At 39.9% G+C, this 23235-nt stretch overlaps 2 protein-coding genes, 2 long non-coding RNA genes and 1 pseudogene across 4 annotated transcripts in view; 3 read left to right on the forward strand and 2 right to left on the reverse strand.

Moving 5' to 3' along the window:
- Positions 1 to 292: 292 nt before the first annotated feature.
- Positions 293 to 1335, forward strand: LOC148721632 (uncharacterized). Its single transcript, XM_088736727.1, has 2 exons — positions 293 to 747; positions 832 to 1335. The coding sequence occupies exons 1-2, from the start codon at positions 371 to 373 to the stop codon at positions 1235 to 1237; spliced, it is 783 nt and encodes a 260-aa protein (XP_088592853.1). The 5' UTR covers positions 293 to 370; the 3' UTR covers positions 1238 to 1335.
- A 37-nt stretch (positions 1336 to 1372) lies between these two features.
- On the reverse strand, positions 1373 to 2925 carry LOC148721633 (uncharacterized). The gene is made up of 2 exons (XM_088736726.1): positions 2453 to 2925; positions 1373 to 2285 (listed from the first exon to the last, which is right to left on the reverse strand). Exons 1-2 carry the CDS (start codon positions 2479 to 2481, stop codon positions 1511 to 1513), a joined length of 804 nt encoding a protein of 267 aa, XP_088592852.1. The 5' UTR covers positions 2482 to 2925; the 3' UTR covers positions 1373 to 1510.
- A 7754-nt stretch (positions 2926 to 10679) lies between these two features.
- On the forward strand, positions 10680 to 11435 carry LOC148721634 (uncharacterized; annotated as a pseudogene).
- Positions 11436 to 18216: 6781 nt separating this feature from the next.
- LOC148721635 (uncharacterized) lies at positions 18217 to 23084 on the forward strand. The gene is made up of 4 exons (XR_015992219.1): positions 18217 to 18346; positions 19020 to 19098; positions 20488 to 20722; positions 21315 to 23084. It is a non-coding gene; the product is annotated as an uncharacterized LOC148721635 (long non-coding RNA).
- Positions 18378 to 23235, reverse strand: part of LOC148721636 (uncharacterized) — a 31032-nt gene continuing 26174 nt past the window's right edge. The window contains exon 2 of the long non-coding RNA XR_015992217.1: positions 18378 to 18892. This is a non-coding gene — a long non-coding RNA (uncharacterized LOC148721636). The remainder of the gene's footprint in view (positions 18893 to 23235) is intronic.

Below are 23235 nucleotides of genomic sequence, written 5' to 3' on the forward strand. Positions count from 1 at the left end.
TAAAAATTTCTCCTTTATTAATTGTAAACTGCCGCCGGCAGTCTGGAAAAGTCCCCCGCACAGTGTTGTAAAGCGCATTAGAGCATTTACATGGAAATGCGCTATAGAAATTGATCTATATTATTATTAAGAGATCATAGACGAAGAAGAGTTTGCTCTGCTTTACGAAGCATACAAGCCGAGTAACCTTCCTTTTTCTCACTCGGCGTATGAAAAGTTTTCCCTCGCGAATAAAGACCCAGCCGAATGTAAAGCTGATTTCCGAGTGGAAAAGAGAGATATTCCTTTGCTTCTTGACGCACTAAGAGTACCTCCTGTCTTTCAATGCCGCAATGGAACAATTTGCGATGGAGTGGAAGGCTGGTGTATAATGCTGAAAAGGTTTGCTTACCCGTGCCGGTATTCCGACATGATTCCTATTTTTGGACGATCCGTGCCCGAACTTAGTATGATTAGCAATGAAGTTGTAGACTGGATGTATACAACTCTTGGTCACAAAATAACACAGTGGAATCACGACCTTCTAAATCCAGCTGCACCGAATCAATATGCTGATGCCATTAGCAATAAAGGAGCAGCACTGAAAAATTGTTTTGGTTTTATAGATGGAACTGTACGCCCCATTTCTAGGCCGGATGCAAACCAGAGAATTGTATACAATGGACATAAACGAGTTCATGCGCTAAAATTTCAGTCTGTTGCGCTCCCAAATGGACTAATTGGCCATCTATATGGTTCTGTTGGTAGGTACATGCTTTAAAGGTACACCCAATTCAAGTTCTTAGGTACAATGTTCTAATTTTTAAAAATTTCTTCTTTTTTTTTTCTCAGAAGGAAGGATGCACGAATGTTGGCAGTTTTTGATCTGTATAATGATTTGGAAAATTTTGCTTTCTGTCCAGGTAGAACAGAAATGTGTTTATACGGTGATCCAGCCTACCCACTTAGGGTCCACCTCCAGGCCCCCTTCCGAGTTGGGGTTTTAATCAGGCAAATGGAAATTTTTAATGAAAAAATGAGTGCAGTACATGCATCTGTAGAGTGGTTATTCGCTGACATCATAAACTATTTCAAATTTCTAGATTTTAAAAAGAATTTGAGGATAGGTTTAAGTCAAGTTGGTAAGATGTATATAGTCTGTGCAATTCTACGAAACGCTCTAACCTGCCTTTATTCTAACACAACTGCGGAGTATTTTGGAGTCGACCCTCCATCATTGCAAGACTATTTTCGTTAATTTTAACTTAACAGCTCGAGTACAAAACAAAACCTACATGTTGTACGAAAGAACTTTTAAGAGATACTATATTCCACAAGTCTTTATGACAAATATGTTCTTTCCGTTTCTCCATTATTAAAAAATGTAAGTTATAACAGTTGTAGCAACACTGAAGCAATTAAAAGGTTTGCAATAACATTAGCCAAAAGAGAATGTTTATGTTAAGCAGAGCTCCAAGTTCAACTAACACAACAACAATTGCATCTGAAAGTGTTTCTTTGTAAACATTAACTACTTATTTGTTATTTTATCCAATAACACCATCAAAGCTGTTGAATGCTGCTGTTGCTGCTGCATCATCATCATCTGAGAGTTGAGTAACTGCTGTTGGCTTTGTTGGTGTTGCTGCTGCATGACTTTCAGCATGTCTGCTTGTTGCTGTTGCATTTGCATTTGCTGTTCCCTTAAGACCTCCATTTTCTCTCTCTCGAGTATTTGATGTTCCTTCCTCATCTTTAGGTCTTCCGCCTTCAGTTGGTCACTTGCTTTAGCTCTTTCAGCTGAGTAATCGATAGCATCACCTCCACTTCTTCGTCGACGCTTCGGTTTATCTTCGCTTTCATCTGCTGACGAGTCTCTTTTCTTCGTATCTGACAGCTTCTCCATCGCTTTTAGTCTAACATCTTCCGCTTTCGCCCGGTCGTATTGAAGTTTTTTACTACTTGTTCCCTGTGTCTCCTGTAATTCCGCTTCGCCACATTCCTCCAACGTGATGATCGTATCCAATAGGTTTTCTAATTCCGTTGGCTCATCGGGAGTTATACCAGTTGCTTTTTCCTCGGCTTGAAGTTTCTTCTTATGCTTGTAAACAAGAATTCCCACGTGGTCTCTAACTGATCGCTTGTCAACTCTGAATTTCAGCAAAGAGCATTTGTTCAAGGTGTCTGCTATTTTTTCCCACATGCTGCTTCTTTGTGTGGACCCTTTCTTAGTTGTGTAGGGATTTACATTGACAACTTCTCTGCATAGTAGGGTTTCATGGTCATATGTCCAAAACATCACTGAACTAAAGGAAGGTAAAAAATTCAAATTAATTTTAATAATTCAAGCTTAAATGTGCTAGTTTAGCGGCGGATGAACGGAATAAATCGAGAAGTGCAATGGTAGAAGAGACGAGGAAAGTCTGCAGAAGACTCCTGCATTCACTATTTGCAGTTGTAGCTCGTGACTTACTTGGAAGCCTTGCTCGAAGGTGCTGTCATTTTGCAAGCCTCGTACACCTGAAAGAAATTACTAAAAAATCAAAATCCTTCCATCTTTGCGATCTAAAATATCGCCAGAAATTACGTGCAATGATCCTAGATTGCTAATTTTTCATGTTTATAGGAATATATCATCATTTAATTTAAGGACTGGAAGGAATATACTCACGTTTTGTGCGGAACGTCAAAATTGCCGAACCCGCGTTCTCGACGCGACTTGATAACATCAGGACAACGGTGTGGGCATGCGCAGTATGTCACCTCTTTGAAAATTTACTTCCGGTCGCGTCTCGGATCTTAAAGTCCCTAATTGGTAATGACGCGCGACCGAGCAGCAGCTTTTCCATTGGGACTAGCCGAAATACTTGCAGAAGATGAACAAGAAGGCATCGGAGATTACCTTACGGCTTTCGATTCTGAGGACTGTGAGTGCTGGTAACGAAAAAACTGATGAGCAAAATAGGGGATCTGCAGATGTGCCCTTATACAGTGGAGCGCCTATCACTGTGGCAGTCAGCATGTTGTTAATTATTACGTTTGCCATACGACACAGTCGATCTCCTGTTAGGAGAGAGAATTGCAGTAAATGTAATCTTCCCTGTCACAAGCATCACAGCTTTGTGAGTCTTGATGGACTGTAAAAGTGGCCAGAGTATGTATGTTTGTAAACTACCTAACAGGTATGAGAAGGATTAATATGATGACATACTATTTTAACTAGTAGCGAGAACTCATTTAACCACAGTTAGAAGTTATAAGGGTTCATTTTCTTCGTCATTTCCAAGTGTGGTACTGTGCAAATAGAAAAGAAGTCAAAATAGTTTTAATAAACATGTATTTACAGTAGTTGCAACAACTCTTTGAGATACCGTCTCGGAATAAATGATTACACTGTATACCCTTACTTTACACCAAATTTATATCACTGGTTTCAAAAAAAATAACTCTTGTTATTTGCTCTTTATGTCTGGTGGTTCAGAAGTTTCATCCAGAAAACCATCAAGAAAGATGTGCATGTTGTATATGCTTTTAAAAATAATTTAATTGTATTTGTTACATCAGCTGTAAACCACCTCTATTTGATACCCTGCTGTGTAATGGTTAGTCCCTATCATAATTTGGGAAATGCTGGGGTGGAGTACTAAAACTCAGTATGCATGCTTCCCATTTCAAGTGCATAAGTTTTTGTTTATATGTTGCATCAGTTATGAAAAAACTTAAAAATACAGACATTCTGAAAGAAATGTGGTTCCTGTTGCTTCTCAACAATTGTGTTCTACTGATTTCAAATGTTGTTCAGAATAGTTTTTGAACATATATAACATAAATTATATTAATTTCAGTGCTGAAAGGATGTCAAGAGATTTTAAGTTTGCAGAATTGCAGGCCAGATTGTCTGTGATTTTAAAAGTTTTAAAAGTATACTTAAAGTATACTTTATTTTCTAGGCTGACCTTTTTGCAAATTTCAAGGTTTAGAAAAGTATAATTGAAGTATACTTTTTCAATTTAAGTATAAATAAAGTACATTTACCACAATTTGCTCAATATACTTCATTTATACTTTTTTTGTTGAAGTCTAAATTAACTATACTTCAAATGTACTTCATTTCTTTAAAGTACAAAAAAGTATACTTGAAGTATACTTTTAGTATACTGAAATTCTGCAAGGGGACAAAGTAAACTTACAAGGTGTTTCAGTCTCGACAAACTCGCTGCTTTGTATAGGTGGTTTGCACGGTAGGTCATTGCCGCCATGTTGGTGGACGTAAACAATAGATATCTCGTTAGCTGCTTTTGTTCGTCCACCAGCATTTGTTCTTTTCACCATTGTAACCTCTGTCTCTAGAGATTGGTTGCAAACCACCTATAACCTCCTCCACACCACTGTCTTGGGTAGTACTAGAGGAAGTTATCTCATCATATTTCTGCTTCGTTTCATTCCTCTTCTGGTCACGAGCATTTCGAGCAACTGCCAGGGAAACAATTTTAATTTTGTTGTGACCAAGATTTATGGTAGGTGCCCAGTCAAGGTTAGTGGTGTCCAGGAGCTCAGCACGTTCTCCTACAAGAAAACATTTATCAACGTCCTATTTCGGTTCTGTCCTGGTGTACCGGTTCACAAGGGAATTACCATTGTTCTTTCTTTGTTTAGGAGTTATCGGCTAGCTATTGTGTATTGTTTGGTCGTTTGTATTGGCTCTTGTGAACCGGTACACGAGGACAGAACCCCTATTTCTTTGTCAAAAGTTCTATTTAGTGATAACAAATCGTTCAGTTAGGTCATTTTTTCAGGCAATTCCCAAGAAATAACTTGGGTTATCTCCTGAAAATTCAAAGATGACAGATCATATGTGCGAACATGTGCGCGGTGATTCGCGATCATTCGGCTATCGTTTGGTTCAGTCGACGATTTTATTCCTTGTGGAAGTTAGGATTGAGTCCCGAGAAGAGTTTAGAAATTTTCCCCAAGAATTTTACATTATCTACTTACCAGAAATAAAATGATTGCTACAAACGCGAGAGTTCTCAGCTTTGTCGTCGTCAAAATCCTTTCTGTAAATATTCGCGAACCACTACTGCCTAAGTTCTGCGGGCTTCACTCGCTTTGCGAATTTCTTCTCCCTTGTTCAATATTATCGCTGGAAACCGGTAAAATTTAAATCTTCCTTTATCTCTTGCACTGTTATGCCCGCAATTCTTCACTGCACAAATGTAACCCTTTGATTAAAAAACACAAAGAACTTCGACAATCATGACCTGGACTGACCTGAATCCCCTTGTTTTGACAACGCGCGACCGGCGGCTTGTCCACCAGCATGGCCGACTTCCGGTTCAAAGGCCATTGCATAATTAGCCGTGACGTAACGTGAAAACGAAGATATGTTTAGAAGCGACGCTGGACAAAGTTTACCTTGTAATTCAGTCTGAACTCTTTTTCCCTAAAGCTCCTGATGAAGGGACAATGTGACGGTTGGGTATGCGCATCAAAACACATCACTTCAGTCGTCCTCCATCTTGTATTTTGAATTTCATGTAAATATACGGCTTGGAACGCATCAAAACTAATTCCTATACTCCTTTTTAGTGATCGACCAAGTTCCTTCTCGCTACATCTTGAACAAACGATACTCTATTTGCGGGTAATTAAGTTGTGAACACTGAAGTTGAACAGATTCTTTACAGCAACGGTAAGAGTTCACTCTCAGCGATAATTTTACCTTCCACATCTGTTTTGGAGTAAGTTAATTGCGAGAAAGCACTCTTTGTAACCTTTTTTTCCTTTTTAGTAGAGGCATTCATAAGAACTATGCTTGGCGTAGTAGTGAGATACATATTAATACCTAAGTAAATTACACCGTGTGCCTTGTTAGTTCCGCATGTAGCTCTTCTGTCCCTCTTCTCTTTCCCAAAGCATTTTCATGGCCTTGGTTACTGATCTTGTAAACAGGAGTTGGTTGGTGAATGTAGCCATCATTAGTCATACTAGTGAGCTATACACTCAAAATTTCAACAAGAGCATTGTATAATTTTTTCACAAAGACAACTTTACAAACTATTATCTTTTGTTTCAGTCCTAGTGATTTCTTACCTCTTCATTCAACGGGGTTTTCCACTCCTGTATGAATTTTTCTTTCAGTGGAATGCCACTTTCTCATATTTGGGCAGCAACAAATAATGTGCGTGATAGGGAACTGAGTGTTGCGGAAGTGGTTCTGTTGGCCCGAGTGCTCTGTTTTGCCAAGGATTATAAACAATTTGCCCAACAAATCACAGTTAGTCAGTCACAACACTCCTCTTAGGGTACTCAGTGGGAGTATTTCATTGGAATTGTCATCTGACTGTTCTGTTGCTTGCACTTTTTTGGACTTGCTTTTATGTATTTATTGAACTACCCTATTATAAAGGGGAATAGTTTTTTTTTCCCATCTGGAAACTCGATTTTTCTCTTCTATTAAAAATAGTTTTTAAGTCAGAATATGTACAATCTATAATACTCAGTGTCACAAAGCTGTGGTTTTCAAGGAAAGCCCCTATAATAAATAGTCTGAGAATCGTTTAGATGTACCGTCGAACCTTGATTATCCACGCTCATTGGGACCAGACGAAATAGTCAGGGTAATCGAAGGTTCGGATAATCGAGGGTCCGGCTAGAAATTTTTTAAATAAGCTTTTGCTTGAGATTGCACGCGTATGATTGTCAAGAGAATTCCATAGAGATGATAACCGAGAATATGAATGTTAACGAGACATAGAAGGCTTTATAAAGCTGTTTATTATGTGCAGCCCCGCAGCGATTTACACTACAGTCCTTCACTGATCTTTAAGTTTTCGGCAAACTTCATGATCTTTTCTTTGCGCGAAATTATAGACTGTTCATCTTTTATCGAAAGAATAGATCGCTTACACCCCAAGAACGTGATGATCGCGAATAAACATTTACGACGCTGTGTAGCTTGTTTCTCCTGCTAACCACGTCAAGCGAGCTAATAGAGCGTGAATTCTCACCTAGTCATTAAAGCAACTCCAAGCCAAGATTAGTTGCCAGGTGTGCGAGTGCTGCTTTTGCTTTTTGAAAGCGAATCAAACTCGTGCTGTGGTTTAGAAAAGTGTATGGCTACGGGTCTTGATCGTGATTGATGGATATTCGCAACAAAATTGGGACCAAACAAAAAGTCTGGATAATCGCGAAATCCGGATAATCGAGGTTCGACTGTACAGGCATTTTTCTGATTGTAAAAAATACAGTTTCCCCTCAGTAACTCTAACTGGCAGTTTAGACCAGCACAGGCTAAATAGTAGAAAATTACGTATATGAGCACGATCCTTCGCAGTAAAGCACTATTTGAGCAATAGTGAAAATCAGACCTGAAAAAAATTTCAGGCCTGTACGGGATTCGAACCACTGACCTCTGCGATACTAGTGCAGCGCTCTTACCAGTTGAGCTAACAAGCCAACTGAGAGCAGGCCATCAAATTAATTCGACATAAACCCGTAGATGATAAATCAAACAACAACAAACATATGAAACATATGTGTGAACTGCGGTTATGAGACGTATATGAGCACGATCCTTCGCAGTAAAGCACTATTTGAGCAATAGTGAAAATCAGACCTGAAAAAAATTTCAGGCCTGTACGGGATTCGAACCACTGACCTCTGCGATACTAGTGCAGCGCTCTTACCAATTGAGCTAACAAGCCAACTGAGAGCAGGCCATCAAATTAATTCGACATAAACCCTCGTGCTCATATACGTCTCATAACCGCAGTTCACACATATGTTTCATATGTTTGTTGTTGTTTGATTTATCATCTACGGGTTTATGTCGAATTAATTTGATGGCCTGCTCTCAGTTGGCTTGTTAGCTCAATTGGTAAGAGCGCTGCACTAGTATCGCAGAGGTCAGTGGTTCGAATCCCGTACAGGCCTGAAATTTTTTTCAGGTCTGATTTTCACTATTGCTCAAATAGTGCTTTACTGCGAAGGATCGTGCTCATATACGTCTCATAACCGCAGTTCACACATATGTTTCATATGTTTGTTGTAGTAGAAAATTAATAGAAAATAAAATCTATATGAGCTACAAGGTTCTCCGGATACTAGTCATAATTTTCACTCATCAGACATCTGATATCTGAGTATTATATCATTCAGTTACCAAAGGAGACACACTTAAATCTCGGCAGTTACTACTAAATTCAAGTAAAGAGGAGTTTGCACCAAAACAAGTCAAATTTGTTCTTCATTCCTCCTTTAGCAAGGGTTCATTTTCCATTATCCAAGGGTCAATTGTCAAGCCTTCATTAGATGTCAACACTACATCGTTTTTCTTACTCAGTTCCTTACGCAAACGGGCTAGCTTTCTCAACCTAAACATTTATTTTTTCCTTTGTGCTCACAAAGAAAATAGGAGTTATAGGCATTTACCCAAACAGTAAATTCTTGTGCATCGCACAAAAGTGGTGGGCATATCACATGCTTCAAGTTAAACCTATTTCAAACAGTAATTAGTCCTGACATATAAACAAAGGACGAATGTGTCTAAAACTCAAGGATGGCAATTTTTAAAAACTTAAAAGGTGGTTTGGCTTTTATAACACTGTATTATCAACCTAGTTGGTAAACATGGCTTCTCAGTCTCTAGTCCTATTTTCTGAAGTAATTTTCACTCAAATTATGTTGTCACTCTTTTTGTACAATCTATGTACAAAAAGCTAAGTTGTGTGTAACTGCATGCCAGCATTGCTGTAGGCTGTATTAATTCTGGCTCACCAAAGGAATTTTTCCCCGTGACACAACATTTTACAAAAATTAAGATGGTGTGTTTAAAGAAAAATTGTAAATTATGTCACAGGAGTTAAGCAGCAAACCACAATTACTCATAGCTAACAATGCACAAAGTAAAAATATCAACAATGTTGTATTCGTTGGAGATTTCATTTTCATAGCTTAGAACCATCTCCACCCCTACTAACAACATTAATCTCAAAAGCCGTTCTAATGACTTGAGCAAAAATTTCAGGACAAACTGCTTAAAAAAATTATCAGGCTCAGCACATTTTATCAGTCAGAGAACGTTGAGTTGCAGTACTGTTTTGTGTGTGGCTTCCTCTTCGAATTTCTCACCAATCAATCTACCTCTTCATGCGCCAAATACCTCACACATTAAACCAGGAAAGATAAAACTTAGAATTAAATCGAAAGAAAGCTGAAACTCTCTTCCAGTACACAGAAGAAGAGCTCGAAATAGACTTCCCTCATCTTTTATTTATTATCTCTTGTGAAAACAAAGACTTTCGAAAAGGTTTCAACGGTGATTTTCTCTTAAAACGCATCGTCTTGAAAATGCATCATTTCTGCTGTGGACAAGGAAAAGGAGCTTAAGGAAAAAGTTAAAGCATTATTTCCTAAATCTTAATTCAATTCTGATAAAGTGCTAACTAAGAACAGGTAACATTTCCTTTTTGCACAAACATTGTTACACTCAAAAGCACATCAATTGATCGTTGTATTTAACTCACGAACTTAGTTTCTATCATCTTCCCTCAGTTTTAGCATGAGGCCGTCATGTCTTGGACCTTTCAGGTAAGTAAACAAATCGGTTTTGATGAACGATACTTGTAAAAAAGCGGAGGTTCATGAGATTTAAAACCAATTCAGGGGTGTCTGGTTTCCTCTCAAACTTGAAGTTTGAATGTATTTACTTGTCAGATTTCAAGTATTGTTTCAAGTATTGTCAAGGTTAGAAAGAATCATTAGTGAAGACCGTGAACTGCTTTACACATGACGTGAAGAGGAGAAATCAAGTTCAGTGGAACTTTATTGAGTGTTGCGAGACTAAAACCAAAGTAATAAACAAAATGGTCAAGTGGAACAAAATCAAAGCAGCAAGAATGGCTGGTCAGAAGTAAGATGAACCACACAAGGGGCATATGAGAACCCAGAGTAAACACGGGCGAACTGCAGTTGATCGAAGTGCGAAAAAAAAAGACGAGGGCTCCTTGAAGACCCGGTTGGTTTGATTTTAATTTTGCATCTGATAGGTTGAGCGTATCAATGAGAAGAGTCTCTTAAACCAATCAAAGAGAGCAATAAATCAAAGCCGATGCGATCTCAAAGTTCTTTAGACTCTCAATTAAAATTCTGCTTTAAGAAAAAAATGAAGCTATTGTAGTGGAAAGAGTGCTCACCTTCCACCGCTCCGGCTCCGGGTCCGATGCCCCGACTTGGTATCACACCTGTGGGTTGAGTTTGTTTTCGGTTCTCGTCCTCGCTCAGAGGGTTTTTCTCCGGGTTCTCCGGTTTCCTTCCTCAACAAAAACCAACATTCCAAATTCCAATTCGATCTGGAAACAGTGAACGAGAGGAGCCATCTCGTGGAATGTCCATTGCTAATGTTGTGGGGTAAAATTGGAAATTGTTATTTTGAGACTTTTTCAGTTAAGCTTTTAGTTTTGTTGAGCCTTGCCTTTTGCGCCTACTGCAAAAATATCTGCGGCACGCAGGTTAGCAGATATTTGTTTTTTGTTCGTTCTTATACGGTTAATTAGGTATGTCATAGTGTCTGTTTGTCCTTCGGTATTTTAGGGGTGTCAAGTAGTTTGCATGCGGTGATATTAGTGTCTCGTTCATTCGTATTCATCCTTCGGGTCTGTGAACGCCTACAACCCACAGTTTTAATTTTAGTGTTCACTATGTCCAACGAGCGACAGCAGCGATCTTCGTTTCCGACCGTTTCCGACCGTTTCCGACCGTTTCCGACCGTTTCCGTTAATGACCACTCAGCCTCTGCAATCAGCCCTTCTATTGCTGGGTTAATTTAGGCTTCCGTTGCCGAGTCTATCGATGCTTTAACCGATAACCTTACACAGGTTATCGAGGATCGTCTTGGCGGTTTCGCCAAGCGATTTTCTGAAGAGAATAGTTCCACTGTTGAGCATGCCGTTAAGAAGGCCCGTCGAGAAAGTTTTACCTGTAAGAGAAAGGGAAACCAACAGCAGCTGGACCATGCCGTTCAAGTGCTGGACAAATTTGACAAGGCATCGGACGCTATCAGAGCAGAATCGAACGACAAGGTTAAGGCCGCCTTGGACTCAGGTAATGAGGTCGTTTCTAAGAGAATAAAGGGGATTAAAATGGTCGATAAGAGCGAGTTTGGCTGGTCAACGGTCAATGAGTATCTTTCGGACGAGCTGGCTTCAGACTCTGATGACGAGAAGAGGATGTTCAGGGCGAAGAGAAGGGCCGATAGAAAAACTAAGGAAAGGCGTCGTCGTTTCCGTCCCGTGGATCGGAAGGAATCTGCGTGTCCTACTCCTACCCCTTCTTATTCTCGTTCAGGACCTTCCTATTCAGCGAGTGGTCAGCGGTCTAATCGAAGGATTTATAGCTCTTCGCAGCGTTTGGGTCCTTGTTTTAAGATAAGTAGTCGACTTTGCTTTCCACTTTAGATTTGCTTTGTTCCACCTTCGGATTTATGGCGTTACTCCCAGGCCGTACCCAATATTCTGCAGTATTAGTTGGCTATTTTTGTGTCTTATTTTCTAATTAGTTCTGGTAAGTACAGAATGCAAAAATATCTGCGGTACGCGGTTTAGCAGATATTTGTTTTCTGCGCGTTCTTATACGGTTAATTAGGTGTGTCATAGTGTCTGTTTGTCCTTCGGTATTTTAGGGGTGTCAAGTAGTTTGCATGCGGCTATATAAGTGTCTCGTTCATTCGTATTCATCCTTCGGGTCTGTGAACGCTTACAACCCACAGTTTCGTTTTATTCTATGTTTCGCTCGTTTTAGCTAATCAGGTCGTTTGATATATTTTTTGCTTTTTATTGTTATAGTGCGGGGAATTCGGCCACTTGAGTGCTTTTTGTTCCAAGCCGTCCGAGTCTTCAACGGCCAAACCTCGCCGCGAATGACTAGATGCGGGGGAAGACTCGCATTCTCTCGTTCAGTGTAATTTGCCCTCCATTGGTTTTTCAGAGGAATTTTGTGCCGGCAATGCGTGTGCAGGAGTTAAGGGCCGTTTAAAGTCCTCCGTTGGTGTTTGGGCGTCCAGCTTAGATGCTCCTCAGTTCATTCTCGACACCATTTCGCACGGCTATCGGATTCCTTTAGCCAGTTATCCACCCCCGTGTTTTTTACGTAATAATTTGTCAGCTCTTAGGCATCCTGACTTTGTTATTCATGCAATTTCAGAGCTTTTGGACAATGGCTGTATTACGGAGCATCGAGAGCCACCTTTTTGCGTTAACCCTTTGACAGTGGTGGAGGGCAAGAAGCTTCGCTTAGTAATTGATCTTAGGCATGTTAATTGCCACCTCGTTCGTTTTAAGTTTAATACGAGAACCTTAGCTCTCTGTCACAGGTTCTTCATGAAGGGCACTGGTTCTTTACCTGGGATCTCAAATCTGGATATCACCATGTTGATATTTCTCCAGACCACCAAAAGTACCTAGGTTTTGCCTGGCGCTTTAACGGCGTACTTAGGTATTTCACTTTCGTTGTTTTACCCTTCAGTCTCAGTAGCACCTGTTTTTGTTTTAACAAATTGTTGCGCCCGTTGGTTAAGCGCTGGCGATCTATGGGTCATAACTCTTTTGTTTACCTTGACGACGGTTTCTGTAGTCAGCCGGAAAAGTTGTCTGCCTTCGCAGCAGCTTTTATTCAGCGGAAGGATCTTGTCTCTTCCGGTCTCCTTGTTAACGAGGAGAAGTCTCACAGGGTCCCGATTTAGTTTGGCGAGTGGCTCGGTTTTGTGATCAATACCATTTCTATGACGTTTCGGATTCTCGAAAAGAGGGTTTGCAAGCTTAAGCGGCTTTTGGATTCCGTCATCCAAAGCAGGTCATCGTCCTATCGCGAATTAGCCAGGATTGCCGGTTCCATTATTTCAGTGGCATTGGCGGTCGGTCCTATTTTCCGTCTTCTGACAAGGCAAATGTACTTAGCTTGGGATCACGTTTTTCTCTTTCCTCCTGCTCTACTGGAGGAATTGAAGTTTTGGTTTTGTAACATTGAATCTTTTAATGGTTACTCCATTCGGCCCTCTCTTGATTCATCCACCGTTGTATCTTCCGACGCGAGCGACGCAGCTTTCAGAGGCTTTTCTGCCTCCCTGGATGGCACTGTGGCCAGCGGTATGTTCACTATCGACGATTTGGGTCAAAGTTCTACTTTTCGCGGGCTGAAAGCGATTTATTATGTCTTGATTTCGTTCGTCGGCGGGTGAAGATTTTTACCGACAATCAGAATGCCGCCATGATAGTTTCCGTTGGCAGCTCTAAGGTTCATCTTCAGTCGGTGCCGGCTCTGAGCATTTTTCGTTTTGTTTTTCGCACGGTATTGCCTTGGTAGCGCAGTGGATTCCAAGGTCACTCAACGAGAGAGCTGATATCCTAAGCCGGTTCGTCGATAAGGATGATTGGCGTATTAATCCCTCCGTGTTGCGACTTATAGATGCCAAATGGGGTCCCCACACGATTGACCGTTTCGCTTCCTTTTATAACGCTCAGCTTCTGCGTTTTAACTCTTAAGTTTGCTGCTACTGGTTGTTCCGCTGTCGATGCTCTGGCGCAGGATTGGAGAGGGGAGAACAACTGGGTTTGCCCTCCGGCGGGTCTCGTTGTGGACGTCGTTAGATTGCTCTTGGCCTGTTCCGGTCGCGGAGCTCACTCAATTCATAACCGCAGTCAATTCTTTTCACCCGGCTCTGAAATATACCTGGGAAATTTCTGACAATTCTTTATCCTTTTTAGACATCAAAGTTTCAATTGAAGGTAACGGTTTATGGACTAGTGTGTATTACAAACCTACAGACTCGCATAATTACTTGTTATATTCATCTTCGCATCCATCTCACGTTAAGAATTCCATTCCTTTTTCTCAGTATCTAAGACTTCGTCGTTTATGTAGTGATGACTCTGATTTCCACCACAAATCAGAGTCAATGTGCCAGTTTTTCGATAAACGCGGCTACCCTGTTTCTGTCGTTCAAGCGGGTTACCACCGTGCCCAACTTATTGATCGACATTCAGCACTACAAAGGTCGCAAAGGAAGATTCCGACCACATTCCATTCACTCTCAGTCACGTTTCACCCTCACAACCACTCAGTTAAATCCATCATTCTTAAAAAAATTTAAATTACTTCAAAACGATCCAGAGACAAGCACTATCTTTTCGCAGCCACCGCTCATTTCATTCAAACGCAACAAAAACAGGCAATTTTTTGGTCAGAAGCTCTTTTCAGACTAATGACCAACCAGGCACTTTTAAATGCGCTCGTGCACGATGGAAAACGTGTCCTTTCATTCACAACACTGATAAAATATCGGGACCTAAACGATCCATTAAGATCACCGATCACTTCACGTGCACCTCCGCCAATCTAATCTATTGCATAACTTGCACTTCTTGCAAAAAGATATACATCGGCGAAACAGGCAGAAGACTAGGTGACCGATTCCGAGAACACCTTCGAGACGTGGAAAGGAATGACAAGGACACCTCGAAACCAGTCGCTAGGCATTTTAATTTACCTAATCATTCTAAGCAACATACTGCAATCTGCGGTCTTTCCTTACACTTAGGTAGCACGGAAAGCCGTAAAAATCTTCAACAAAAGCTCATCTTTCAAACCGGCAGTCTAAATCCCACAGGGATCAACGAACGCTTTTCATTCCACTAATTTATTCTCGTTTTTCTCGTTGCCATGTTCCCACCAATAACGTAGCTCCATTTTCCACCTTTAAAAGCACGCACAACCCACAATTCCTCTATTCGCTCCGACGAAGGGCTAACGCTCGAAACGTCAGCTTTTGTAATCGTTACGGTGGCCAATTTACCATTTCAACTTTGTTGATACATCCGAATTATTTCGTTACCCCCACCGACGCAGCCCCAAACAGTTTCTTTCGCAACTATCAGCCTTTATATTTATACACTTGTATTTTTCTCTTTTACAGTTTGCTGTTGTACTACTTTAAATCCATGGCACTTTCTCTTTTACAAACTATTGAAACCCTCACGGACCAGTTAGCATTGGTATGTCACTAAAAATGTTGCTGAGTCCAATGTAACACGCTTTCCGCCTCTTTTTTCGAATTCTGAATTTTTCGAAGATCTTATTTAGCCAGCGCACGGGATTAAAAAGTCCAGTTTCAATTCGTGCCCAAGACATTGTGTTGCATGAGTTTTGGTAATGCCGGGGCTCGATAACCATTTATCGAGCCTGCACTCCCTCCTCGAAGTTCCTCTCAGAAGGACCAAGCGTCCAGCCAATTTAACTCACACAAGAGACTTAAGTCGGGGTCGATAACTAGGCGCGCGAAGATATGGAATTTCTCTCCGAGTGTTCGACCCAATGGCTCACGAGTGAGATATCGAGTTGAATACGAACAGCTGATTGGTGTCTTTAACTTGCACGGCTTTTCTCAGGGCTGGAAATCCTAAGCTTACATAACACCGCAGTTTATACGATAACGGAGGGTCTCAATGGGGGGTAGGGGGTCACGTTGACGGTTGACGGTTAAAAAAAAGCCCTTTTGAAGGTTGACGGGTTAATTTTGGGTCAGTTGACGGTTACTATTTTGGAATGTCGTTTATAAAACGAACTAAGCGAGCGAATTTGGCTGTAGTTTTTCATAATGACGCGTTTGTATAGAACTGTTAACTTTTTTAAAACACCTTTTGTAATAAATGACCAACGTTTTACGAAACCGGAAGTGTTTCCACACCGGAGGTCAGTTCTGTCGTTAACCAGGTTCACTCGCGACTAGAAGTTAAAGAACGTACTTAAATTCACCTTTGTGATATATCAAAACTGTTCTTTATAAACAACAGAACTTGACCCCAATTAAGGCAATCGTGTAGTTCTTAATTAAGGCCGGATATCTGAGACATTTGACGGTTAACATTGGCTTGCTTATTTAATGGTTGACGGTAAAAATATTGCGTTTTTGACGGTTGACTGTTGATATTTTGGCCATTTGACGGTTGTCAGTCAACCTCATTGCGACCCTCATAAGAGCTATTATCCTGCAGATCTCGTTCAGTTGAATTAATTTTTAAGTGCACTATTTTGGCCCTCAAATTTGTTGTGGCTCTTGCTATTATACAAACTCTTCATAGATGTTATAATCTGTTTTACGTTTCAGGAGGGTAGAGAGAAGAGAAAGCTCGAGGAAAAACTTTACCGATACGAAGAGGCTGAACGAAAAACTACTAAAGCTGTACATCCTTTGGTGGTTAGTGAGAAGCATAGAGATTCACTGGTGCCACCTGACAGCTTTTTTTAACCCGTTCATCCCCGAAATCTGAAAGCCAGCTCTCCTACGTGAGGATCACACATTTCATCTGTTTCTGTTCTTGAGAATAAGGCATAATATGGAGAGCACATCCCCTAGTTGACGATTTTCTCAATCAGTGAAGACCCGTTTCTGAGGAAAATTCAGTGGCTAATAACCTTAGAATTAGAGAATTAATGGCTGATGCAAAAAAGGGAGCTCCCTCCTTTTTCATTGTTTTTCTCTTAATATGAGCACAATATGCTAACTTCTTGGATGATGGTACAGTGGCTCACAATTGAGCCAGAAAACTGGGTTGAATACATGAAAGTCAGGTTTGACTTGATCTGTTTTGATTTTCTTTTCTTTCTATACATATCGGTTCTCCCCCACCCTAGCATCAGCACTGCACTGATGAGGCCCAGAAGGCCGAAACAGTACTATCTGCAGTCAGATATAGCTCTTTGGCATACAAAGCTCTGCTTTCATGTCCAAATTGAGCATTGTGGGGTGAGTCATTGCCTCTAGCATTGCGCATAGCTCACTAGGCTTTCCTAGTTTGAGCACTCTGGCATGGCTTAGACAATACCACAAATGTGGGATCGTTCGGGGTAACCATATCGGTTCTCCCAACTGATGAGGCCCAGAAGGCCGAAACGGTACTGTCTGGGGCCAATAATTGTTTTAGGGTAGTTTCAGAGCTGAGCAAAGAGTTTTCAGCAGTCTGATTGGTCGAGCGGTTCCTAATATGGCGCTATATAAACCGCTCCATGCGGTTTATATAAAATGTTAAAATAAAATGTTAATAAATGTTACTAATGTTATGATTTTAGAATTTTCTCCGTTGTTCAGCTCTGATATTATACTAAAACAATTATTCGCCTCAGTTTCGGTGAATATTTAGTGAATAAACCCCTTCGGGCGGCTGGCATGTCGGCTGATAATCTCTGCAGCTGAGAGTAATGAATATTTGGGCGAGAAGCGAAGCTTCGAAGGCAAATATGAAATTTTGAGGACAATCTCTCAGCCAAGGACATTAATTATCAGCCGACATATCAGCAAGCCAGAACGGGGTTTATTTATTTCGTAACCCTCCCATTAATTTTCACATCACAATTAAACTGCGCGTAAACACAGTAAAAAAGTCTCGGTAATCAGCAAAAAAGAGTTTACTGAGGTTTAAGGTGTCATTACTGCCAATAGCATCGAAATCCACAAACAAAGCTCTATGAACTTGTTTTCGAGTGGTAATTTTTTCCAAATTAGGTTTTGGTCGCACGTTTTCGATCTGTTTCATCAAAAGAAAGCATTTAGACGGCATTGTTGTTCGTACACTCATTAAGCTTTTGTTAAACTCCTTGATGAACAATAAATCGTAGAGAGGCTCAGACGAAGTTAAAAGGTGTGTAGCTTGAAATTTTAAGACGGTTCTCTCAAACCAAATGCATAAAAAAGTCCAATTGCTATCCTCTTTTTTTAATCTAGTCCTGAAATATGTAGAAAATGATGGCAAACTTTCCTATTTGGTAATGTTGTCAATTTCGCAAGAAATTTAAGGTGAATGATCGTAACACCTTGGGGAGTTTGCGTCTATTTTTGCATCACGTAATTGGACGGGGATTTTTGTTTTGCATGTCAAAAGAAATAAATTGATGCACTCGCTTGTTCTCTCGCGATCAGGTGCACTTCATGTCTAATTAAAATCGTCTTGAAAAATAAATGAGAGTTAATTTTTTTCAAAAAAGAAATTAGTCTTTAGAGAACCTGTTGTGCTGCGTAAGCGAGCAAGTATAAAACACTTTGCAATTAGCAGCTGTTCAAGGCAGATAAACCGCTGTGGTGTTTCTAGAAAGCTTTTATTCTCAGCGTTAGCCTCAGCTATCTCTGAAACATTTTGTACAAATTAAATCTCAGTGGGTCTCATTTTGACGAAAAGGAAAATAAATTGACAGAAAAAATCATGGACGCAAGTTGTTTGTTCTGTTTGGTTTAGCTTCCGGAGACTGACGCAATTCCTTCAAATTTCTCCGTACGATTGAACAAACTCGAGTTATGTTTTTTTTTTCTTTATTTACTGACGTGAGTAGACAAGTTTACTTTTTTTTAATCTTTATTTCCTGATATAAGCATACAAGTTTAACTATACTTTAAAACCGTCTTTACAACACGGAGGAACAAGCTATTAAAGTAAATTGCTAGTTCCTTATAGTTTCTCGAAGGGTTGGGCGTGCTGATAGAAAAACTGGTCAGCCTGAGTGAAGATCGGTCAGTATAAGTTTTAAAGAACACTTGAGCTGCTTCGGCTGGAAAGTAACACTTCTACTTGATTATTAGCTTGAGGAAAGCAGAAAACCCGCCTTGATAACTGTTGAAAGTTTGAGATCCCTAGCCTTTGCCCTTTACCTGAGCAAATGGCCGGTACCAGGCTGGCGCGGGGCGCGATAATGAAAAAAGAAGAGGTTTGGCACAATCCATTCCCAGCATCCTTCTTTTGACGTATTGCGCCTCTTGCGTCTCGTTTATTACGCTCCCGTTTGCTGACTAAACCCTTGCAGCAAGCAACGAGGCCGAGCAAAGGGTTGACGCTCGAACCATCCGCTTTTCAATCCTCGTTACAGCGTGCCTCTGTTGAATCAACCGAAACAATACATGAATCTTAAATCTCGCTTTTAATCTCAAACGTTAATCTCACTTGTAATTATAATGTTTTCACTGTTTCCCTTTAAGAAAATATGAATATTTTGTATTGCAGGAAGTCGATGAAAAACGCTCAAAGATTGAAAAAACAGTGTATTTCGAGATGGAAAGCTACCAAAATGCAAGTCGCCATGGTAAGTAACGTAATCTATCAGCGAATAACACGATTAAAAAAAGTTTCTTTGCGCTGATTGGCCGAGAGGAATGTGATTATAAATATTCGAATTGTCAGAATGCTTTTTTCTCATAAAGTTTACTTTAGAACACACCCACGCTGCAGAAAATGTATCATGGTTGCACATGTGCACTGCGCATACGCAATTTAGAGTGTTTTTTCGCTCGGACGCCATTTTGGCAAAACATGCAAATCAACACGTCCCTGTTCTTTGATCGACTACCTTTCCTTTTAATATTTATATATCAAACATTGGCATACAGTTTCTCAGTGAACAGTTCAATTATGCAAAAGTACCAAGAGAAGTTCATATTCTTTTGAAAGTACCTGAACTTTTAAATGTTTAAGTTCGAGTAAAAAGAAATTTGGGTAATAAAAATAAAGGAGATACATGTTCCTATCTGAACAACCACGCACCTACCCCACTCCTGACTCATGAAGGAGTAATGGGCTCCTGCCCTAACTTGTTATCGAGTGGCTTTTGTTGGTTTAAGGGAGGGGTGGGTGCGCCGTTGCTCAACTTTTGTAGAGTGAAAATCCACATGGTCATAATCTCTTCAAGCCCTTATTGTAACGAAGTGCGACTGAATGAAGAGACGATGAGAAGCTCCGACTCCAAGAAATTCGTTTTTCGATTGTTTATTTCTATAACAGGAAAATGTAGGACAGCTATCCCTTGAATCAAAGTATACACCTCAGATAGCATTTATTAATTAAGTATGGCTGAGTTTTCACGTTTCTAATTCTCCATTACTCCCTTATATCACTGTCCCAATATTTTGGACAATGATGTTTGATTTTAGACACTAGCGCCCAATTTTCGTCACTAGTGTCTGCTTTTAGACACTAGTACCCGATTTTAAACACTGGAGCCAGATTTTGGACACAAGTGTCCGAATTCAGACTCTAGTGTCTGATTTTACAGACTAGTGTCTGATTCTAGGTACGAGTGTCCGATTTTAGACACTTGTGCTCGATTTTACTCCCTGTCACGTAGGCTATTTACTTTGAAGAGTATGGTTAATTGCCAAACAGGAAATGGGCGAGATAAAATTACCTTTTGTGAAAGGTTCATAAGCTGTATAACTGATGTCAATCGTTTTACATCCGCCATAAACGCACGAAACTTCCTCAAGGAGATTCCAGAATTCTCTTCTGTATTGGAATCGTAATACGAGTCACATTGCTCAGTTTGGTTTTCTAATGATTTATCAATTCATTGATTTATTCATTCATTTTTTTGGCTGAAGCAAAGGAACAAAGGCAGAGAAATTCGATGTTGTTTTAAATCTATTGTTGCTTTCTCAAATGAGGACTCACTGATTCTTTCATCTGTTTCTTCTGAAAGCCGCTTTGGAACTGGAGTAACGTCGTTCTTTGTCTTTCTCAAGTTATTGTTCTTCCTTAATATGGCGACCTTCATTTTGGAATTTGGATTTGTTAGACCACCATCGATTATCATTGAGCCTAGCACAACTTCTTCAAACTCTTGTACCTTTACCACAACCGAGACGCAACAATGAAACACGTTGAGTGCCGGTGTTGCCGCAGGGTATGAAATTGCAGATTTTATTTCTGGAAAGGTGAGTTTTTCTTGTAGATATCAGTGAACATGTTAGATCACTTTTCGATTGAGTTTGGTGAAAGCAAATCCAAAGCAACCACAACAGCCAATAAAAGCAAAGGAAGATGTCACAAGGAGCCAATGAGAACTTAAAGTGAAAACAAGCAATCTGCCTGAAGCGCGGGAAGACGCGGCGAGTAACGAAGTCGCGGTTGGTTTTAGTTTTGAATCTGATTGGTCGAGAAAGAGGCGCAAGTTTTCTGGACCAATCTCTTAACGAAGCGTCTTCTACTAGAAATTATTAGCGAAATGACGATTGTAATCCGAAAACTGCGTTGCTTTTCTTTAATTTCGCTCTTTAATTGATGTAGAAACCTTGCGTCATTCTACCGACCATACAAGACCATAACCAATAGTGTCACTCGAGTTTTCCCGCATAACAGGCCTAGGTTTGGTTTGAGATTCCATCAACATCCTACAATTTTCTCCTTTTTTTCTGATTGGCCGATGATTAACTAGTTTTGTAACAACACCCAGCCGACCTTTGTAACAACGTCCAGCCGACCGCGGCAAATTGAGAGTTTACAACAAATTTTATTGTTGAATTTCAGGGCTGGATAAGTACAACACTGATGTTTTACGCCAGATGTACCGACTCGGAGTTGATATCAAATGCTGGTGTCAATTATAACCTTCCATTGCCGGGCTTATCTTCTGGTCGGATCGTCTTTTTTTATCCTCAGTCTCATACTTGTGGTCCGAAAGTTTGTCACTCGGGACTGTATAACCTTTTTACATATATAATTATAGCTATCATGATTTCGAGAAAGGTTGTCGAAAAAAAAAGGACAAAAGTGAAAGCGACAATCTCGAAAGGTAATCTGGGTTTTCGGTAATCAATTAATTCTTATACATCAAATAGATAAATGAATAACTTCATGGAACCTGCAATGCTTTGTCCTTACAGTGACTTTTTCTCAGATTACTTTAAGATCCTAGGGTAAAGAACCGTGACTTGAAAACTAATCACAATATCTTTCTGGGTTACGATTTTTTCCGACAAACCTTCTTTCGAAATTGCTGAATACTGTATAACTAATAATATTAAACTTTTAATCTGAATAATGGGTATTATTCTAGACTGCACATGCATAGCGAAGCCAGAGCAGTGCGGAAATTTTGCGAGTTTATAAAGGACTGTGACCTGTTAGAAAATTTTCAGACTGTTGGGAAAAAAAAAGAAAAACACACGCCATTGCTGTCAAATAATCACTTGTTATTTTAGAAGCTTATCATAGCATGTCAGTCATCCCGCCTTGAGCAGCTGAGTCGCTATAGATGAAACATTCATCTGTACGATTCAGTAGAAACTATAAAAAGGCTTCAGTAACTTAGCTTTTTTCTGTTTTTCGTTTCGTATAAAGTTGTTGTTGTTATTGTTGTATAATGTATAGATTCTGAACTAACACCCATTTTACAGTACATAGATCTGATTCCTATACGGAGTTCATCGAACGCTGATTTTAATTGATATGATATCTGTTGAACAGTCTTTTCATAATTAATCGTTGCAGAAAATTTCGCTCGTCCTTCGCCAATGAGCGTGAATTCTCACCTAGTAATTAAAGCAACTCTAAGCCAAGATTAGTTACCAAGCGTGCGAGCGCTGCTTTTGCCTTTTAAAAGCGAAAAAAACTCACGCTGTAGTTTAGAAAAGTGTACGTCTACGGGTCTTGATCATGATTGATAGGTATTCGCAACAAAATTGGGACCAGAGAAAAAGTCTGGATAATCGAGAAATCCGGATAATCGAGGTTCGACTGAACAGGCATTTTTCTGATAGTAAAATATACAGTTTCCTCTTATAACTCTAACTGGCAGTTTACACCAGCACAGGCTAAATAGTAGAAAATTAATAGAAAATCAAATCTATATGAGCTACAAGGTTCTCCGGATACTAGTCATAATTTTCAGTCATCAGACATCTGATATCTGAGTATTATATGATTCAGTTACCAAAGGAGACACAGTTAAATCTCGCAGTTGCTACTAAATTCAAGTAAAGAGGAGTTTGCACCAAAACAAGTCTAATTTGTTCTTCATTTCTCCTTGAGCAAGGGTTCATTTTTCACTACCCAAGGGTCAATTGTCAAACCTTCATTAGATGTCAACACTACATCGTTTTTCTTACTTTCCTAACGCAAAGGCTAGCTTTCTCAACCTAAACATTTATTTTCCGTTGTGTTCAGAAGAAAATAGGAGTTATAGGCATTTACCCAAACAGCAAATTCTTGTGCATCACACAAAAGTGGTGGGTATATCACATGCTTCAAGTTAAACCTATTTCAAATTAGTCCTGACATATAAACAAAGGATGAATGTGTCTAAAATTCAAGGGATGGCAATTTTTAAAAAAGGTGGTTTGGCTTTTGTAACACTGTATTATCAACCTGGCTGGTAAACATGGCTCCCAGTCTCTAGTCCTATTTTCTGAAGTAATTTCGACTCAGATTATATCGTCACTCTTTTTTG

Source organism: Stylophora pistillata, chromosome 10 (genome assembly GCF_964205215.1).
Source record: "Stylophora pistillata chromosome 10, jaStyPist1.2, whole genome shotgun sequence".
Taxonomy (NCBI): Eukaryota; Metazoa; Cnidaria; class Anthozoa; order Scleractinia; family Pocilloporidae; genus Stylophora; species Stylophora pistillata.